Source organism: Lotus japonicus, chromosome 6 (genome assembly GCF_012489685.1).
Source record: "Lotus japonicus ecotype B-129 chromosome 6, LjGifu_v1.2".
NCBI classification, from domain to species: Eukaryota; Viridiplantae; Streptophyta; class Magnoliopsida; order Fabales; family Fabaceae; genus Lotus; species Lotus japonicus.
Genome location: NC_080046.1, coordinates 64,556,146 through 64,577,586, shown reverse-complemented (window position 1 = coordinate 64,577,586; position 21,441 = coordinate 64,556,146). Strand labels below are relative to the sequence as shown.

The 21,441-nt window shown below is 34.7% G+C and overlaps 2 protein-coding genes and 1 long non-coding RNA gene across 6 annotated transcripts; 1 reads left to right on the top strand and 2 right to left on the bottom strand.

Annotated features, from left to right (window-relative positions):
* Window positions 1-760: 760 nt before the first annotated feature.
* Window positions 761-6,125, bottom strand: LOC130722051 (uncharacterized). Of its 2 annotated transcripts, XR_009013753.1 has the most exons (8): window positions 5,833-6,125; window positions 5,380-5,470; window positions 5,085-5,218; window positions 3,204-3,305; window positions 2,480-2,604; window positions 2,148-2,234; window positions 1,905-2,045; window positions 761-1,126 (listed from the first exon to the last, which is right to left on the bottom strand). It is a non-coding gene; the product is annotated as an uncharacterized LOC130722051 (long non-coding RNA). The 2 variants fall into 2 exon arrangements; XR_009013754.1 differs by having other exon boundaries at window positions 1,905-1,960; window positions 2,148-2,604.
* A 2,062-nt stretch (window positions 6,126-8,187) lies between these two features.
* LOC130726605 (VQ motif-containing protein 4-like) lies at window positions 8,188-10,784 on the top strand. 3 transcript variants are annotated; one of them, XM_057577909.1, is made up of 2 exons: window positions 8,188-9,021; window positions 10,433-10,784. In XM_057577909.1, exons 1-2 carry the CDS (start codon window positions 8,475-8,477, stop codon window positions 10,453-10,455), a joined length of 570 nt encoding a protein of 189 aa, XP_057433892.1. In that variant the 5' UTR covers window positions 8,188-8,474; the 3' UTR covers window positions 10,456-10,784. The 3 variants fall into 3 exon arrangements, with proteins under 3 accessions (XP_057433892.1, XP_057433891.1, XP_057433894.1); XM_057577908.1 differs by having other exon boundaries at window positions 10,430-10,784; XM_057577911.1 differs by lacking the exon at window positions 10,433-10,784 and adding an exon at window positions 9,382-9,413 and having other exon boundaries at window positions 8,189-9,021.
* Window positions 10,785-11,935: 1,151 nt separating this feature from the next.
* LOC130726517 (protein RALF-like 19) lies at window positions 11,936-13,009 on the bottom strand. Its single transcript, XM_057577795.1, has 2 exons — window positions 12,521-13,009; window positions 11,936-12,448 (listed from the first exon to the last, which is right to left on the bottom strand). Exons 1-2 carry the CDS (start codon window positions 12,844-12,846, stop codon window positions 12,301-12,303), a joined length of 474 nt encoding a protein of 157 aa, XP_057433778.1. The 5' UTR covers window positions 12,847-13,009; the 3' UTR covers window positions 11,936-12,300.
* Window positions 13,010-21,441: the final 8,432 nt, after the last annotated feature.

The following is a 21,441-nucleotide window of genomic DNA, read 5'->3' as shown; positions in this document are numbered from 1 at the left end:
TCAATGACCTTGCAAATGAGCTTACATGCATTAAAATGCAAAAGACAAGTGATCCTAGTTCCTTAAAAGTGAAGTTACATGCACTAAAATCCTCCAATTAACTTAATTGGTTTCTTAAATTCTGTAGGTAATGCCCAAAGATTTTAGCAACAATTTATTGTTATTCTGTTAACCTGTACTGGTCCAGCTATAATCACTCTCGTTAGTATAGGTGTGTTATGTGTGCTTTTGTGGTTTTTGATTATGATGGTAGCTAAAAAAACAACTCACCCTGGAATCAACTTTCATTTAGAGACCAAAATTGTTCAATTTGACTCAACTCTCAAGCATCTCTCTAGCTAGAAGATTTTAATGATGTCACTGAAAGGAAAAGATTAAATTTTATGATTGTCAAACCACATTAAACATATACTTGGTTTTTTAAGAGATAGGATACAGAAAGAAAAAGGACAAAAAAACTGTAATACAAAGCTGATAAGATTAAAAAACATTGTTGTTCACATAGCTCTTTGAAAGTTTGTCGGTTGTTAGCTAATTAAAAAAAAAAAGCATAACAGTATAGACAATGATTTAGCAATCACACAATCAAAAAAATTGATTAACCTTGGCCAAAGAGATTAAAGTTAAAATTTTGAAATTAGAGCTTGTGTGATATTCACACTTATAATATCTCTTTATTAAAGTAGATTCTTTTTTTTTAAGGTGAAATATAGTTTAACAATATTATTCATATCGAAGGATAAGAACCAATTATGTAGCATCTATAAGTCTTTTGTTTTTCGGCACAGTATCAAATGAGAATATGTAGCCTTTTTCATGATCACCTTCCTTCAAATATCCCTTTATCCAATTCCCTCACATATGATCATCTAACACCATCACACTAAAGCTATTACTCATTATCCCTATCTACCAATAGTTGTATGAGACAACCAACCAACTATTCTATATTTGTATAAATATTTTCATCATGTTTAAAAGCTGCAGTTTGTCATGAGCCATTTTCAACAGGTTTAACAGCATCAACACCTCAAGGAATGAATTCTTTCAACTTCTATAGTCCTCTTTGCTAATTCATCCATTTGCATCTCTTCCTCATCAAGTTCATGCAATAGAGCTTCAATTTCTGCAATACACCATTAAATTTCAGAAACATTGCCAGTTCTTATTTATAAAAATATAATACATATTTACTTCTCTAAAGACACAGAATCACACACTACACACATTGGTATATGGCAGGCATCAAATCATTTTAAGATCTCACTTTATCCTCTAACTGAAGTGCAGTTACTTGCCTATTTTGTAGCTCACTCCCTTTCTGATAAATTTTCTTCTCAATATTTGATATAACATTGTGCATAAGGAGATATAGAAATCCCCAACTATAGAAAAGCATAAATTCAAAATTGCAATACATTATGAAAGAAGAAAACCAGAGTTGTGATTATAAGCTTGTTTGTTCGATTTTGAATTGAAACTATAAAAGATAAATTGAAGAGTGAGGCAACGTCTAACAAATACAATATGAGAAGCAAGATTAAAATAGACAGAATTAGTTAAGTTGATTTAAGAAAATTAATAAGAGCATAGTAATTTTCATAATCTGAAGCACTCAATGAAAACCAGAGTAGTGTTAAAAAAAATTATATAAAAACATGGACACACAGAAGAAAAAAAGTAGAAGTGTGAGCCTTATGACAGAGAGTAAAAGAAAAAATCTAATGAGATTTGGATCTTCCTTCACTCATTGATGTCTCCTTATACTAAGGAATAAGTAAAAGAAAACATGATGACATGCAATGAAGGGTTCCAATGGAAAACATACTGCAATGAAGTGTTCCAATGGAAAAATGATCACAACTTTTCAAATTTTGCAAACACTTTCATGATCCTTGTCTTACTTTCTCTGTAGAAGGAGTGAGATTCACATCTTATCCAAAATCCAAGAATGTTTTATCTGCAAATTGATGGCCTTCACCCTATTAGCAACAGAAAACTGATTGTGGCAATTTGATAGTGGCACAAACAATAAAATAGAAACCCTGTACATTTGAAAAAAATGAATTAAAGAAATAGATAATCAGCAATCATTCACGGTAAAGAAAACACATTGCAAAATTGAATATTGTGCCATACGGCCATACCTCATTAAAATCCTTAAGCTCCTTTGGTTTTCCGTTGCTGCATGATACAAAAGTCCCTATGAAGAAGAATGAGAACTATGTGTATCCCTGCAAGTGTAACTCATAGGTAGCTTAATGTGAGAAAGAGTAAATACATGACCACAATTCATGATGATCTAAACAGTTTCATTTTCTGATTCTCCTGCACAATAATTGAGGCCTTCAACACATTCTTGCAACACATAAACACTTCTTATTGCAGTCTTTTTTAACAAAAATCTTAACTAACTACTTTCATGATGAAAAATGGAAAGTGTCAATTTTTCAATGGAAATATAAGAGGAAGAAGGAACCTGAAATCATCAACCTTATCAGCATTCTGGAACTTTCCACCTCTCAATTGGCCATTTGGATAAGATGACATTTAGATATTCTGAAGCCCAACTCTCAGCAAACACATATTTCATCCCCAAGGCACCTGCCAAATCAGAATGTGGCTTCAGCACGAAAAAGTTGAAAAACAATCTTTGAAAATAAAGCTCTTGACTCTAAAGTATCTATTTTGAAAGAAAAAATGAACATGGCAAGAGATTAAACTACATGAATTGAAGACTTAATATAAACAAAATTTCATGTGCGAAAGAAAAAGTGAATATGCCAAAAGCTTAAACTTATCCACCAAAAGTTTAAAGATCTTTCAACAATTTTTCCAAACACGTCCACCACTTCTTTTCATGTGTGGACAGCAAGTCATGAAGTTACAATGGCTCAGGCTTATTCAATATATAAGTCAACATAAGGGTATTAATAATGATTTTGAAACCAACAGGAGAGAGAAAATACAACAATGAGGATGCAAGATTCAAAGTCAATAATAGTTTAATGCATTTCAAAGCTTATCAACATACTAAATTGGTTTAATCTTTTAAATGCTGATAGTTTGCAAACTCATCATCAAAATCATGTTAATTTTTTTTTTAAAAGCATCAAGATCATGTTAATTAAAGCAGTTTTCTTGAATTAAAAAGAAAATCAGATTAAAACTCTATATTTCCAACACCATAAATTAATTAGTACCTGATCTTTTACTTCAATGTTATGGCTGCATGAGGAGTATTATGTGGTTTCAATTTCTTCGTGGAGATTCTTGTTATCTTTAGGAGATCCCCTACTGTGTCCCTATAGCATAAAACTATCCCATAAGGACCTTGTATTGGAAATCACAGCAAGAAAATACATCATGAAAACATAACCTTTGAATAGCTAATACATAAATTTCTTGATTAGTGGCTTCCTTATTGACTCTTAAATTCTCTGAAATGTATGTTATACTGTAATCATAGAAATATTAGGCAAGTGTTGAATCACATTTTCCTAGTAAGGGAAAGTAGGAAAGCTCCAGAAAAAGAAGAAATAAAAACAAAAACCACCTTCAATTCAGCCTTTTGCAGTTAGAAAAGCAGAGTGATGTAATGCACCTTAGCTTCTACTTTCTCCAAAAGGGAGTAATTCAACTTTTCCACATGAAATGTTTCCACAGGTTCTAGTAACTTGTAATTTACACATTTTATTGGTGATGGAGACTCAAGAGGTTCTAAATTCTAACAAACAACTCTAATTCCAAAATACAAAATTAAGCAGAAAAAAGAAATGCAGAAGCATCAGTGAATATTTGAATCCAGTAACACCAGAAAAGTCAAAAGCTGAATCCAGAATTGCAATGTCCAACACTAAATATGAAATATAAAGCCTCAATTCATTTAATAATAACCATATATCTGAATAAATAAAACTATAGAATTATAAACAGAATGAGGAAATGTGTGCTTTAAAATTCAAGATCCCTGGTCCAAGCAATGAAAGAAACTAATGTAATGAGCAATAAGCAATTATTTCTAATAGTTATTGGCAAGTAATTGGCTCTTAAATATACTTTAAGCAAGATTGAAAGTAAGAAAGATAACTGACAATAAACAATTATTTCTAATAGTTATTGGCAAGTATCAAAAAAGTAATACTATTCACGGCTTATCAGCAAATGTAATGAGGCATAAAAAAAACCTAACCCACTTATAACTCAAATTAAACTGAGTTAATCTCATAAGGCCACAAAGTTACCCCAACAATAAAAGAACATGTTCTAATTGGAACTTGTCAGTGAAAATAACAAAAAGCCACAAAGGCACTCCAAGCATGAAAGAACACGGTTGTGGTCCCATTAACAATGTTGTTTTCTTCAATGGATATTCAAGGATAGGTATTGTAGTGATTGATGGAAGGCAACAAAGAAGGAATAACCATTTCAAATATAGGCTCTCAGTGAGAGAATCTCACTCTTGGGACTGGCCAACCCCACATAAAACCACTTTCCATGTAATTTTTGCCAACATTCCATTATACTCACTCTGTATCTAATATTTACGACTATAAAAATTCAGCCCTCAAACATCCCTAAAGTCCACCTCAGTAACCACATGAGTGAGGCTAAACAGAATATTTAGCAAATGAAATCCATATCTAAATCTGGTTAAAACTTCTTTAGTTTTCTAAATTAACGATCTTGCATAAAGACATGACACTAAATGGTACATGACATGAGATATCGCTTCTTTGATACTAAATCAGATTTCTCTACTTGCCAAAGCTTTCTTATTCTATTTGTGACATAGTTGGAAACACAATATAACTTAAAATATAAAAATACAAATTCAACCGCCGAGAAATATTTCCCTTTCCTTTAGTAGTATGACAGCATTAGTAAAAGGGAGAAAAACCTGAATTCCATCTCTTTTTGCTCTTCAAAGTAATTATTGAAGTTTTTTTATAAGCCAAAGAGTTGTATTAAAGGGAGCACAAGGGGGTGCCTCAACCCAAATACAATAGAATTACAATAGAGGAGAAAACAGAAGGAATGACTAAACTAAGACTAAAACAGAACAAAGAAAGATAAGGGAATACCAAATGCCCAAAGGCTAACTACATAAACTATACATAGAGGGGTCTCTTTGTATCCATATATAGCCATAAGCCATCAACAAACCCGCAAGGCTCTCTTCCAAAGGCAAAACAGCACAACCCCAACACTCCAGAATCTGGAAATGACATAAAATACCAGAGGAGACCAGAATTATAAATATCCCAAAGTAATTATTAAAGTAATTGGTGGAAGGAAACAAAGAATATAAGGAGAAACATTGAAAATAGAGACTTTAAGTGAGAGAAGTATCTCATCTTTGTGAATGGCTAACCCCACCTAAAACAACTCTCCATGCCATTTTTGCATACATTCAATTCTTCCTTCTCTGCTTAAATCCCCAGGAAGCAAGTATGCCGCAAAGATGAACCTGCAATTTGATAATAAAATGACATAAAAATTGCCCTCCCATTCCACAGCAAGAAACAGTGAAATCAGATGAAATATGAGCATTCAAACAGAATAGGGAAATCAGATGAAATAGAGGTGGGGGTTTCAAGCAGAAGGATTGGGATATGGGAATGGTGTGAATGAGAGTTCACAACATGGGGTATTTATAGCCAAAATTTGACTATACTGACATAAACACACATCAAGCAGCTGTAATATATAAATTTTAAAAAATTGAAATCTCATTAACAAAAATCAATAACAGAGATAAAAGAGTTGGTGTAGTACAAAATAAATTCAACCCAATGGAGAAAATTAATGGAGATTTGGATTGATACTGACCTTTGTTGATGCATTCAACCCTAAAAGTTGGGCAACTGATGAGAAGGGATGACGAATGAATAGTTGAGGGATTGAGGTGTAGAGACGTGAATGGTTGGAAACATCAAGCGGCGGCCGAAAGTAAAACTTCATCAGATCAATCGGAAAAGACCCACTTGATGGATTGGTGAGAAGTGGGTGGAAAGAGGAAGGATACACAGAATCACACAGGTCGGGTTTCAGATTGATGTGGAGAAAAAGAAGGATGTGGAAGAGAAATCACGAATCAGAAGGTGATGACTGGTACGGCGGGGTGGGTGGAGAAGAAGAGGAACACGCGAAATCAGTCGTAGAGATGTGGAGAAACAGTGCTGAAGTTGAAAACTACGTCGTTTTCAGTTTTCGGAGTTAAAAAAAAAATTATAAACAAAACAAAGACACGTGTCGAGCCGCTATAGGTGGTCTTCTAGCTACAGTAGTGGAAGAATAAGAAGTAGTAGATGCTGGTATGTTTTTCGTTCAATTGGACCTTGATTATACATGTTAGCCCACTTTTGTTCATTATACCTCTTTGATTGTCCATGCTGACCAGATATGTTTGGTCGAAAAAACAATAACCCAACCTGACTAGTGGCTTTTGCCAAAAAAAAATGCATTAACCCAACCTGACTATTGGCTTTTGACAAAAAAAAACCTAACTAGTTGAAGCCTAACCAACTTTCCTTGTTAAAAAAAGGCTTATTAGCACTTTTGGTCCCCCAGGTTTCAAAAATGTGCAAATGGAGTCCCTCACGTTTAAAAATAGCATTTTGGTACCCTGACGTTAGTCTCCGTTAACAGTTTTGGTCCCTCAGCTAATTTCCGTCCAAAAGTTAACTTTTTTTGCTGACGTGGAATTTTTAATAATTGTTTTTTTGAAAGTAAATAAAATTTAATAGTTAAAATTAATTATAAAAAAACATCTTCTTCATCGTTTCTCTCTTTCTGCATCATCTTGTCCATTTCTTCTTCAGCCCCAACCCCATCAAAACCCTAACCCCAACCTCCCAGTCTCCCATTAAGAGAAAGAGATCAAGTGAGGGATGAAAGGGGAAAATAGATTGAGACGGTGAGGGATGAAAAATGTCAGATCTTGGTTTGGAGAGTGATCTGAGGGACGAGATCGAGGGGAAAACGGTAGCACGGCGCAACTGGCATAGGGGAAATGGCACAGCGGCGAGTCCTGGGCACGACGGAGGGGAGGGTTTGCTTGTTGTTGAGATGGAGATCTAGGACGCATTGGAGGTGCGATGGACCCAGAAACCCCTCTCTATTTCTGAATCGTTGCTTCCCTCTCTGTTTCTGAATCTCTACTTTCTCTCTCTCGATTTTTTGAATCAAGATAAGTAAAGGATAGAGGCGGCGGTCGTGATTCGTGTTTGGGGCTGAGAAAAGAGGTGATGGCTGAGGCGGCTGTGTGGTTTTCTCCTCTTCCAAAAGAAAGGTCATCTCGCCTCTTCTCCCAATCTCGTGGCTCTAACGCTCTTTCCTTCACTCTGTGGTGGCTTTGTGATTGTCTTTTGAATTTTTTTCTCTTAATGATTTTCATGGAATCAAGCTCTGAATTAGTGACAATACAATATATAATTCGTTCCATGGAATCAACCTTCTTTGTACAGACATTCTGAACTATTTTTTTTCTGTTCAATCTGAAAAAAAAATTCCATGTTAATGAGTTTTATTTTCTGGGTTAAGATTGTGAAGATGTAGAGGAAGAAGATGAAGATCATAATGTTTATGGGTAGTGGGTAATGGTGAAGAGATGGAAGCATGTGCAGCTCACATGGGTGAGTCTAATGAAGTCTTCTCTCTCCTAATGTCATGCCATCTCACTTAAAAAAATTCCACGTCAGCAAAAAAACGTTAACTTTTGGACGGAAATCAGCTGGGGGACCAAAACTGTTAACGGAGACTAACGTCAGGGTACCAAAATGCTATTTTTAAACGTGAGGGACTCCATTTGCACATTTTTGAAACCTGGGGGACCAAAAGTGCTAATAAGCCTTAAAAAAATTGGCAATTGGCAAATCACTTATTCTAGAATTAGGGCATGTTTGCCAATGCCCCCAAAAAGTCTTCTTCTGAGCAAAATGCTCTAATAGAATGACTTTTACGTAATGGACCCGCGTCGCATCCCCTTTTTGAGGGTCATTAGGCCGCAAGGCGAGACCTCATTAAGGACTAGAAATGAAACATTAAGGTTTAGGCTAAACCTGAGTGTAACTCATTAAACTAATGTAAAGCCCATAATGTAATAATCTAAAATTAAGGTTTAGCCATACTATAAAATGTTAAATCTCTCATTCAACCAGACATGTTCTTACCGATAACGCCGTGCAAAAAACCCTAGATCTAGTATCTCTACTTCCTTCCAAGAACAAATGTAGTCAAAACTTTCTTTAATCATCCACATTAATCTCTCATCTCATGCATTGGGAGTGGATACACACTGCAGCCAAGCGCGTGCCATGATTCAAGAAGGAGAAGACCTAAAGACACAAGACTACGAAAACAAAACATAACGTAACAAGTCTCTTCAAATTACTTTGACTCTAATCACTCCCTCACTCACTCCACACTCTTCATCTTCTTCTTCTTCTTCCTCCATTGCTATTCATTCTACTATGGACTACCAAGATCATCAGAATCAGAAACCACCCTCTCTTCAACCTCAACAACCCAAACCCATCACAAGATCCGAACCAACAAACCCATACCCGACAACATTCGTCCAAGCAGACACCTCCTCCTTCAAACAAGTAGTCCAAATGCTAACCGGATCCTCCGACACAGTCAAACAAGCTTCTTCTTCTTCTTCTTCTTCTTCCAAACCGATCCCACCCATCAAATCCACACCAAAGAAGCAGCAACAGTTCAAGCTCTACGAACGCAGAAACGCCCTCAAAAACCTCCACATCAACCCCACCACCACCTTTTCCACCCGAAAACCCGAGATCCTCTCACCCAGCATCCTCGACTTCCCTTCCCTCGTTCTCAGCCCCGTCACGCCTCTCATACCCGACCCATTTGACCGATCCACCAGAAGTGATGCAACAGAGTCTGCTGAAGATAAAGCTATTAAGGAGAAAGGGTTTTTCCTGCATCCTTCACCCAGAGACGCTGAACCTGTTTTGCTTCCTCTGTTTCCAACTACTTCTCCTACTGCTTCAGGTTCTTCATCTTGAATTGTTTTTTCTTGTATAAGATTCTTATTTTATTATTGACATTGTTGCTGAAAAGAGGGATGATAATTTGTAATGATTTATTGCTTCAATTGTATGTAAAATTATGCTCTGTTTTCTCCGTCAATTCCTCTGTTTTTTTTTTTCTGGTTTGGTTTACGAGATTGAGTAGAGGAATCTAACACATTTTGATTTTTTCTATAATTATCATTGTTAGTACTATAATTGGCAGCTATTAGGATCAGAGGGTAGATTACAGATGATTTAGTATTTTTTTCTTGCTTTGGTCAAATCATTGAATTAATGCCAAAATTGAATTGGGTGACCTGACACAGTTCAATTTCTTCAGCTCGAGGGCATTCATAATTAGCAACATTGATGAATTGTGTACTGAGTGCAGTCTTTGGAGAGATGGTAGGGACTCTAGGGAAGAAACTGGCATATGGGTGGGTGTGAATGTGATAGGGAGAGAGTGAAGAAAGCGAGCGTTGGTTTGAAATTGAGTAACCTGTCAAACAAAGAGTGGAAGAATGGAGAAAGAATCTTGACTCTTTTGTTGTCTTTCTGAGTCAGGGAAAAGATGAAATCAGTAAATACATTTTAAAAATATGCATTAACTTGATTTATTTACTAGTATAGTAGTTGTGTTTAATTTGATGCACTCAAATCCAATAACTTCAAATGAAAAATTGAGAAATTTGATTGGATAGACTTGTAAAATTGTTTGCACTCAATGCGCATAAATTAAATCCTTAACTTTTCTATTTTGTATTTTCTTTATGAGAAAAAGTTTGATGCACCGACACCGTTAACCAATCAGATTTTAAGGATGTGTCACGTCAATTAATGAAATTAAATGAAAAAAGAAATTTTCTCACATCCTCGAAATCTGATTGGTTGACGGTGTAAAAAAACTTTACACCATCGATGCATTAAAATTAAACTCTTTCTTTATTTAATATGTAGAAATATTTGTCTGATGATTTATAAGAGAATATAACATTACTTTATGAATCCGGTCTAATTTGTCTAAACGTGTAATGGATTAAAACTAGATTAATAATTTCAGGGGAAGAAACTACTTCAAATTACTTTTATGTTTTAAGAATTAATTCTACCAAAAGAAAATATGATCCAAACATGTGCTGGTGCTTGGTGGAGTTGCCTTACTTATGTTTATCCTCAAACTAGAATTTATATTATACAATGTGATAGTTCATAATCATATCCTTTTCACAAGTGTTGAAAATTGGGGAGTTTATGCGTAAGAAGTCAAATTAGCTTTCATGATATTTAGATGAGTGCAATAAATCCATTTGTGGCGTGAACGAAAGAAGCTGTACCTGTACCATTGGAGGCCTTAAATATTTTTCTTTTCTTTTGTTTTTCCTCTGAAGTAGGGACACCGTTAACGTTTCTTTAGGGTCAGGGTCTAAATGCAAAGCTTTGAACAGCCGTAAAACGCAATCATGCAAAGATAGCCCCTCTTTCTCCGGTTCAATGTTATTTTAATCATCCATTTTGACTCTAAGGAGACCAGAATTGAAGTGATCGAAGGAGGACATGAGAAAGTGAAAGTTGGTGGGGGATAGGAAAGTGGGGCTTGTGATGATGAAAGATGATGGGAAGACACGGTGTTTGAATCACCTCCTTGTGCTTCTTGTTTGCTTATATATATCATTTTTGTGGACTTCACAACTCATGCATGATTGGTGATCGATTCGATGTATTTATTAGAATTTTGAAACTTAACATGTGCACTTCTTGGACGACCTATGTAGCTGCGTTTTGCTTACCATTTTTCAATCATTTTTTTGAGATAAATGTAAAACATATCCCATGTGTGGCATGATTTGTTTTTATGGACTACTATATATTGATATTGATAATCATGCTTCAAAAGTCCATGGAGCAAACATGATATCTTGGAATCATTACAATCACGCGCATACTCGATCGCTCACACCGTTCTCTGATCAAGGACCTCTTGATCGTCTTAATCTCACTCTCCATCTGACGAGTACATCATCTCTATCTACGTTCACCCTTGACTTCGCGACCAGGGATGTTTCCATTGGCTCACACGTTCTATCAAAGGTCCCGCCCTCTAGCTTCAGCTTCAGGTGTAGAAGCGGAGTTAGAGACTTCAAGCAACACACACAAACAAGCCACTATCCTCTAGCTTCAGGTGTAGAAGCAGAGTTAGAGACTTCAAGCAACACACACAAGCAAGCCCCGATCCTCTGATTTGAGCATTGGATAGGAGATCCAACGGCCAACATTCGAGATCGTACCCTGCATTCATTACCTCCTTGATATCTCGTCATCCCCACATAAAAGGTAGACCCTAAAAGAGAAACATGAACACACGTTATTCCCAGCTCATAACTTCAATATCCTCTTCCCCGAGCCTCTAACTTAGGAATCAGAGGGTCAACACAAGAACAACTCTTGGCCGTCGCTGATGACGGAGCTCTGCGATTTCATCTTCCTTGAAGCTCAAACTAGTAGTAAGCTCACCATTTGTCTTCCATCAAAATTCTTGCAGTGATTTATTGGACTCGTCCGATTAGTATGTGTTATTTTTAGGGAAATAAAAACCAGCATTATAAAGCATTGACAAATTTGTGAGGGGAAGGAGAACTGACAATGACATCAATTGTAAATTTGAAACTAATTTTGGATAAATTTATCAAATGTGAGTAACGCAACCGCATAAATTTATGTATACGTTTGTGTATAGTAAAAATCAACATGTTTCTTACATATGGAATTCTTTCCTTTTTCATTTCAGTACATTTTTACCTTAAGCATGTTTTAGTTTTGAATATTGAATCGTTCATACTTTACTTTCTATTATATCTATCTTTAATAATTATGATTGATAAATATATTTTGACATATAGTTCCAAAGGACATATGAAATTATTGCTTAGAGGAATGCTGGAATGCAGAACATTCCTCTGCAGAGGATCTAGGAAGAATCACAAACATGTTACATATACAAACATAAGGAATTAAACCAAGTTGCTCCCACCTTTCATTAGTACATTTTGGGCACAACATGTGTCCTCATCACCTCATGGTTAATTATTACACACAAGATAATAAGATCACCATACATTGTTCGCAAATAATTTGAAAGAGCAATTCTTGATGTAGTTCATCAAGAATCACACTTCATTAACATGATGAAAAAGAAAAACAAACAAGCAGTGGCTTGCAACTCTTCACCCTTATTAATTCTTGCGTTAGTTGATTCAATCACTTAATTAAGGTTCCTGGCACAGTGTGTGGCGGCGGAGCAATCACGACGATAAGGATTGGCCCTGCCCCTCTGCCTGCAATTGTAGTAGGAGCATCCTCGCCTTACACACGGGACATAGTCTTTCCACAATGATCCGTAGCTAATGTACCTGCACAGTACAGAGATATAACAGATGATGTAATAAAAAAGTAAGTGGAGTGTGAATATATTAAAACGTTACCCTTGACGTCCGTGGCCGCCTTGCAGTGCACGATAGGCAGGTTGAGAACTCATTAAAAACTTATTTTCATCTTCAATGAGACCGCCAGTACTGTTGGCGGCGGCAAGGATCCCTGCAAATTCATGAATCATGGATGCTTCAGCTGCCATTGTGGCTAAGGTGAGGGCCTGGATGAGAAGCATGAGCCAGCACCCGGAGCACTCCATTTTTGATGAATTGATGATTGCAGGGAGGAAAGAGTGGTTTTTAAGCTGCTTTCCCCTGCCCTTCTTGGCATAGGAGGGGGAAAAGATGAAGGTAGGTGAAAAGGTGCCAAGGTTTTCCATTAGCTTAATCTCCTCGTATAGGGTAATGCACCTTTTTTATGTCAGGATTTCTGGTCAAAAGAGATTACCAGTATGTATGTTTGCTAATATTTGGGAGCCCCAATTGTTTCTCTAATTGCCTGTAACTGAATTTGCAACTTGTGATGAGTTTGCTCAAAAGTTGAACCCCGCCAATTAACCTCCCTCCACATGTGTTGTATTTTCTATATTTGTGCTATCTCTCCCTCATGTGTGTTTTTGTTTTTTCAGTGAGTTCATGTTCACTCTCCAATTCTATTTACACTTAGAGAGAAAAGAAGAAATGAAAGTAAATGAGAGATATGATAGATAATATGATTAAAAAAAAATAATAATAATAGAAAATAAATAGAAATAAGATAGAAGAGAACATGAGTGTGAAAAAATCAATTTTTTTATCTGAAATTTTGTGCAAATGATTTCTCTTTTGGACAAAGGATTATCCACTTCACTTTTATAAGGTTTAGATTATTTTAGGTGAAAAACAAAGTGTGTCAATATTATTTTATCATTTTCATAATTTTTTATGAGCAAGGTTTTTTTTTTTTTTTTGGTCAAATAGCAAGGTTCTATGTTTCATAACATCATAAAACTTGGATTTTTTGGGGGTCAAACATGTCATCACACAACGGGCTCACAAAGGGGCCCAATCAGAACATTTTTGTAATGACACATTTTCTTAGGGTCCACTGTAAGCGGCTGGCCCAATAGTCTACCGGGCTTTCTCCTTAAAGGGTGAATTGAAATTCGAGAATTACATTTAAATTTTATACACGTTTTATTATTTACTCACCGTAATTTTTAGAAATAAACAAAATTGGGACTACAAATAACAAAAAGACGTTGTGCACGAAGCAATTTTTTTCATTTGTCAATATTCATTAGATGAATACCAAAAACGTACATGGATTCCATATGGATGTGTCTTCACCTAGAGTGTTGATCACAAGACTTTTATTGCTACCTCCCAAAAGTAATGCACAGTTCAACAGTTAGTATGGAACCTAGGATTCCCCAAATAAAATATGTGGAACCTTCAAAATGCGAGTAAAAAACAATAAAAAAAGAGTATTCATTCCATTAATATTACATCATGCATTATTGGTACGTAATAATGCTTAGCGTGTTTGCATTTCCTCCACTGAGATGATAGTGAAAGGAAGCACATTCACATTCATATAACGCTCTGAAACCGTTTTGAAGAATTAATCAACTTTCCATGCTCCACCACTCTGGCTCAAAAAGTCATCTTTGGCGACTAGTTATGTAGCACCTAGCTTCACCTAGACTATAAGTAATTATGCTCTGTGAAATTTTCATCTGGTCTTTGATAAATTTCCATTGTTGATTGATGTTAATTACTGGATATAGTTAATTATTCATAGACATTGGATTAACATTTGCCACTCCCGTTTCTCACATTTTCTGCCTTGGATTTAGTTTCCTATAGGATTGCAATAAAATTGCAGTTTCTTCTAGAATGTCAACAAAATTTGTTACAAGTTGTTTTAGCCAGGTCACGTCATGCTTCTGAAATTGGTTAACCTTGTGAGATTTTGGTTTTCATCCATCAATTTCTTCAAAAGTATATTAAATGGGTATACTCCAAATGAGAGATCGTTGATTTCATCCAAGTGTTACATCAACAATTAGACACTTGTACAAAATTATATCACCCATTAAAGATATAGAAAAATATCACAACACTCACACTAGAAAATTGTTTTAAGGTATTCTAATAAATAATCAGCCTCTCAAATTTGGTTGGGGGCATGACCTAACACATATTTCCATGGTTAATTAATCTTTGAGTTGAATAGTCCTGCTAAATTTTTCATATGACACTGAAATCCAACCAATATAAAATCCTCATTTACATCTCCAATGCTAAGAAGTTTCTTGTTGCTTTTAAAATGGTTTAATCCTCCATAAGGTTACGTACGTATATAAAGTTCTTGTGCATCGTAGAATTAATTAAAGAGTATAGACCCCAGATGACAGTCAATATATTACTAGAAAACTACTTACAAATTATTGAAGAAGGTGACAAAACTACCATGGAGGTTGTTCATGCTCCTGGATCTCTTCAAAATCCCATACCTACATGCCACATATAAAATTAAGTAAATTGCAGTAACTTCAACTTGATTAATTATCTACACCCTGTCAAAAAAAAATAAAAATTATCTACACTCCACCATGCCTTTTCTAACTTTTGTGATGAAATATTAAAATTTGTCAAGAAATCCCTGAATAATTAACTTCCTGTTTCAGAATTAGTGACTTATTTTTTATTTTATAAGAGGATTTTTCGTGATAAACTTCATCACCAATTTACAATTGACAACATTGTAAAAACTAAAAAAGGTTAATATATATTAGCAACAAAAATTTATTTTAATTTCTAAAGTTTTTGACTAATTTTAAAATATTTGTGAAAATTTGCATGTATTAATATTGATGGGAAAAAAACCAACTGCTAAAGTTGACAGACTTAAAATATTTTCAATATTTGAAAGAAAAATATGTCTCTATAAAATTCGTTAGTAATTTCAGCTCTATTATTTATTAGTTAGAAATTTTATGTTAGATTCTAATATTTTATCGCAAAAACCCGATTTTTTCCCCCCAAATTTCAAAGCCTGATTTTCTTTCCAACTATTGAGACTTTGTTATATCTAATAAAAATACAAGTATTTGACATGTATATAATTTTATTGGTGAGATGGAAATGCATGTGATACTCATTTAGAGATAGTTGATTCTGATCATATCATCTCTAATGCTAGTTCTTATTTCTTAGTTCTTAGCACTATTCATGTGAGCCCGTACTCTCACATGTGCTTAAGCAACTCTATGCAAATTTTGCTTCAACCATGAGTTCTTAGTTCTTAATTCCTAGCACTATTCATTTGGTCCTACAATATCATTATAGAAGTAATATTTTTTACTTTCATATAATTTTGATTTAAATTTAAATGCTAATTCAATACCTAAATTTAATCAATTGATGAATGAAAGAGAAAAAATTAACTTTTCTTGCTAAGAACTCAAAAAGTAAAACATCTTATATAAGAACTCGGTTCTTATTTTTAAGAACTAAGAACTCCACGTCATCTCTTTCAATGGTTAAGAACTCAGTTCTTAGTTCTTAACTCAAAAATAAGAACTAAGAATCTTACATTGGAGATGCTCTAAGCTATCTCTAGTCTCTAGTTGTTGGATGAGTATGAGACAAGTGGAAGCCTATAATATGTTACTCCCTCCGTTCCTAAATAACTGATACTAATTTGGTTCTTTTTTTTGTTCCTATTTAACTGATACTTTTACAATTTCAAGAGAGCATTAATGCTACTTTATCAATTGTGTCCTTCATTTATTGTTGGTAGGAAAATTGAAAAGTTAGAATTGATAAGAGAGATAAAGGGTATAATAGGAAGTTAGATAGTAATTTTAGTAAAATAAGAATATTAATTGCTACTTCTTAATATTTGTGCCACAACCTTAAAGTATCAGTTATATAGGAACGGAGGGAGTAATGATCTTTGAATTTTGGATATCAATTATGAAATTACTAACTAAACAACAACTAAGTAGGCCCCCCACGCCAGCGCGCATGTCTATGCCCATCAACATTATAACGTACAATAATTTTAGTTGTAGTTTATGTCTATATCCATCTTAACCAAATTCATTTGCTTATAGTTCAAAAAAAATTCATTTGCTTATAAAAAAGGGAACCAAATTCATTTGACTATACGTTCAAAAAAAATTCATTTGACTATAAATTAGGTTGGGATAATATCTAACCCAAAATTGGTGAGATGATTATCCCTATCATTATGATCACACACCGCGGCATCTAACTCCTAATTAAGCGCGGTTTAAATTTATATGGTGTTGCTTTCCGTACGGAAATTTTTTCTTACATTCCAAGTTCCATCACTGTAACTACCTTTCCATGTTGTCCATGCATGAAGTAATATGTTTTCTTTTTATAAGCCAAATAATTGTATTTAAAATTAGAACAAAGGGTGTTAAGCCCAAATACAAGTGAAAGTTTAAGAAGGTGGCAGATATTAAGTATTATGTGTATATATGCCCATCATTTCACAAAAGCTTGTTGCTATACATCCTATATATTGTAGAGAAAAATACTAATAATTGCGTAAAAGAAATTAATGCTAATTAACAAACTATTTTTTTTTGACCTTTTTAATGTTCTTTTTATTTAGTTTAATTCCATGCCGGCTCTGCTAATTGAGAGGGAGTTTAGACTTTTTTGGATTATTTAATGAGGTCAAGATAGAATTTTAGCAATAATGATATATGATATACAATGTTCAAAAGAGGGTGTGAAAGAGACTACTCCTAGCTATTTAGCATTCTTTAATTAGTTACACAATCTATGCTTATCAAAAATAATTTCTCCCTTATGCATGTCTACGTGGCAGAATCAAGGTCTAAGTTTTAAAAATAATTAATAAGTTTTGAGTAAATTACACTCGACATTCTTCAACTTTATTTCTTATCTAAAATTAACATTCCACCTTATCTTCTTTCAATTTTGCGATGAAATATTTGTTAAAATTTACATGTTTTAGTGACGAATTTTAGGGATGAAATAATCTATTGCTAAAATAGACAACTTTATATCAATGATGACCTTTGTGATAAAAAACTACATCTATAAAATCCATCACTAACACCATCTTTACTATTCATTGGGGTAGAGATTTTGTGATAGATTCTGATTTTGTCACAAAGACTAAAGGAGAGGGATGAGGTGTAGATTTTATTAAAAAAAAAAAAACTTAGTGTTATGTTATTAAATTTGAAGGTAATAAAGTGTAATTTATTCAAAATGTTTACATACACATCTAAAATAATAACATGTGTGTTTTTATTTAGTATTCTTGTAGACAATTTTTTTTTTGTAGCTTTTGTTTGGATTTATTCTCACAATGTTTTTTTTTGTGAAACAGATTAGTCTCAAATAAAACAAGCGTGCAAGTTTTAACTTAGCTTTTATTTTTATTTTTAAATAAAAATAATCAAAAAATTCATCGTTCATCCTAGCTGACACGTCAGGTGCGAAACATAAAAGGTTTCTCTTCATGCAGTGAACTAGGCTTATTAAAAACTTTTTGTGCAATGGCCTTTGTTCACTACTAGGTAAAAGTTTTTTCGCAGCGACAAATGTTGTTAGGATAATTTGAAAGTTGTTGGCAAAAATACATTTTGCAGCAAAAAAAAAGTCGTTGCATGTCGTCACGAAAAGTGCCGATGCAAAAAGTTTTACAACGACATTTGAAGTCGCTGCCATTGGTGACGTTTTCACAACGACTATTTTTGCCGTTATTGTTGATGTTTTCACAACCACAATTGTCGTTGCCATTATTGATGTTTTCACAACAACTATTATCGCTGCCATTATACACTACATGTCTCAGCGACTGCATGCCATCGTTGCAATAAGATGTTTTTCTCAACAAATCACATTGTCACCATAAGTATTTTTCTCAACAATTCCTTTTATAAGACACCCTTTAATTATGGTCCAGAAGTGGCTTCTTTATTTGTTAGGGTGTTAATTTTTATTATTGCATTTGACTTTTATGATGCCCTTTAATTTTGTTCCACTAGTGGTCTCTTTATTTGTTAGGGTGTTATTTTTTTTATTATTCCATTTAACACCTTGAAGGCCCTTTTCTTTTGAATCTCCGGACGACGGAAGTACCACTCCACTCTTAAAATTGACATCCAAGGCTGCAATTCCAGCAAAACAAATAACTCAGATCTAAAACCATTTTAAATAGAAGATTAAAAGCCATAAACTCTACACTCACCTTGTTGTCTCCAATACTCTAAAACCACCAAACAGTCCTTCACAGTCATAATATGGCCTAACGTTGATGAAGTTTGCCAAGAAAATGCTTTAATTTCTTCATGAGGAACAATTGGAGAAAATTGACAAAGCATGTACTTTGCTGCTACGGCACATCAAAGAGCTAACAAGTGCATAATTGTATATGTCTTCCCCCTCCACCATGAACCCTTTTGGGTGGCTAAGAAGCTTCGTGTCAGATTGGGGCAGAGTCTCTGAACTAACAAAATTAAACAAGAACCAAAAAGTAATGTGTATTCAAAATTGGAAAAGATATAGAGATAGATAATATAATTCACGAAAATTAGAAAAAGTTTCCTCAAAGACACATACAACATAAAAAATTTGTCTCGTGTTTTTAAAAACCATAAGACAAATCTAAAAGACACTTGAAAAATGGAGGAATACACAAGATATTGATACATAACCTGATGGTGTATCTGGATGAGACAAGGATGGAACAGAGAGGTTGAGTGCGGCAGCGGGCAGCAAGACCAAAATAATTGTGAGTCGCAAAGAAATTGGAAATGATTAAAAGAAGAGCAGCATAGCTTTGCTTATGAGTGATCCAGTATTGGAGCGGTTATTGTTAGTGGGGTTAGCAATTTTCGGAAAAGCTTTAAAAAATAGCGCTAGAATAATGCGCCAAAATTTTAGCTTATTTTTAAATGAAAAAATAACAAGATTTTAAAATATATTTTAAATAACCATGATTGTTGTGCTTCGAGTCCGTTAACAATCAAGAATAACTTCAATTATCTATTAAATTTGAGATAAAGAATTTGAGATAAAGAAGATAAGCAACGGTTCTTTCAAAAAAAAAAGATAAGTAATGGAAATAATTAAGTTGATAGCCTAACTTTTAACAGTGTTTTATACTTTTTTTATTTAAGAGTTTAATAGATATACATTTCCGGTAAAACAATTTTACACTAACATTCAATTACACTATGTCAGTTGAATAAACATTCAAATTCATTTTTAATTTTAATTAAAATAAAATTATATTTTATGATTTAGCAAAAATTTATAAGAAATATGTAAACAAATTTTACATCGCCAGTGTATGATCGGGGGAAATCTGACCAAACCTACCCAGAAAAGGGTAGGAGAAGAAGGGAGCGAAAGACATTAGGAGAGGGTGACTGGAAGAGGTAGGAGCCCGAGCATGTGATGAAGAGGCAGTAGTCTCGAACGATGAAGGTGAGCCCAGAAGGGGGTTGTGTAAGTCACTTCGATGCTTAAGTTAGTTTTGGTGAGTTATGGTTATGGAGGAAAAGCATAAGTGTAGATGGGTTAGGAAAAATATCAAGTTATTACCTTGGCCCCCTGAAGAAAGGGACCTTTTATATAAAGCACGAGAGCTAGGACAGCCCTCAGGAGAGGTCATAAGAGCCTAAGATCTAGGGTCTCTTCCAGCCGTTGGATCTGTCTACAACCTCTGCAAGCCGCAGGGATCCAACAGCCCAGGGTTCCTAGTGATCAAGTGGCTAGGCCTCGAGCCTTGGTCCTAGCTTTTTGTACTAGGGGTGTAGGGCCAGCGATGTGATGGTTGAGTTGATTCAAACCTCACATCCCGTTGTGGCGTACTGCTAGCGTTGTCTTCGGTTCCTTTGTGTCCGACTTTGTCGTCGGGTCGGTACCGCAGTCGAGTGAAGGTTGTGTACTTGTTCTGGTACAGTGGTCGGGTGGTGGGTACCTTAAGTAAGGTATACTATTGGCTTGGTCGAACCCAAGTGGTTCTCAGGCCCTATCTTACTGAGGTGATGAAGTCAGGTGTGACGGAACGTTCGTCCCTTTAGGCACAAGGGGATGGTCGGTTGTTCCACCGACTCCCAAAACAGTAGTCCCCTAGTTCTGGTCCACTAAGGCAGTGGAGCGAGAACTAATGAGGTGATCTTCCTCTCCGTGTCGGGAGGGGGTCAGTCATTTTACCGACTCTCAGAACAGTAGTCCCCTAGTTCTGGTCCACTAAACATATTTTTACCAACAACTTTTTCATTGTTGGGAAAAAGTCTACTTTTTGCGTCAATCCTTAAATGTTGTTGGCATACAATAGGCTATTTTCCAACGACAATTAAAGTTGTTGGGAAAAGTTCATTTTTCGCAACAATATTAGTGTTGTTGGTAAAAGAATAAATTTGTGGCAACGAGTTGAAAATGTTGTTGCGATAAACATATTTTTACCAACAACTTTTTCATTGTTGGGAAAAAGTCTATACATTTTGCGTCAATCCTTAAATTTTGTTGGCATACAATAGGCTATTTCCCAACGACAGTTAAAGCTAATGGGAAAAGTTCATTTTTCGCAACAATATTAGTGTTGTTGGAAAAAAATTAACTTTGTGGCAACAAGTTAAAAATGTTGTTGTGATAAACATATTTTTACCAACAACTTTTTTATTGTTGGGAAAAAGACTATACATTTTGCGTCAATCCTTAAATGTTGTTGGTATACAATAGACTATTTCCCAACGACAATGAAAGTTGTTGGAAAAAGTTCATTTTTCACAACAATATTAGTGGTGTCGGGAAAAAATAAATTTGTGGCAACAAGTTGAAAATGTTGTTGCGATAAACATATTTTTACCAACAACTTTTTCATTGTTGGGAAAAAGTCGCTGCCAATTAACTTATTTCTTGTAGTGTTGCTTTTATTAATGAGTTGTGATGTTATAGTGATACCCTTT

Coding starts and splice junctions, on each gene's coding strand:
- LOC130726517 (XM_057577795.1), bottom strand. CDS start 12,846: ATGGAAAACCTTGGCACCTTTTCACCTACCTTCATCTTTTCCCCCTCC. Junction 12,449..12,520: donor GGCGGCCACGGACGTCAAGG/GTAACGTTTTAA, acceptor TGTACTGTGCAG/GTACATTAGCTACGGATCAT.
- LOC130726605 (XM_057577908.1), top strand. CDS start 8,475: ATGGACTACCAAGATCATCAGAATCAGAAACCACCCTCTCTTCAACCT. Junction 9,022..10,429: donor TACTTCTCCTACTGCTTCAG/GTTCTTCATCTT, acceptor TTTCCTCTGAAG/TAGGGACACCGTTAACGTTT.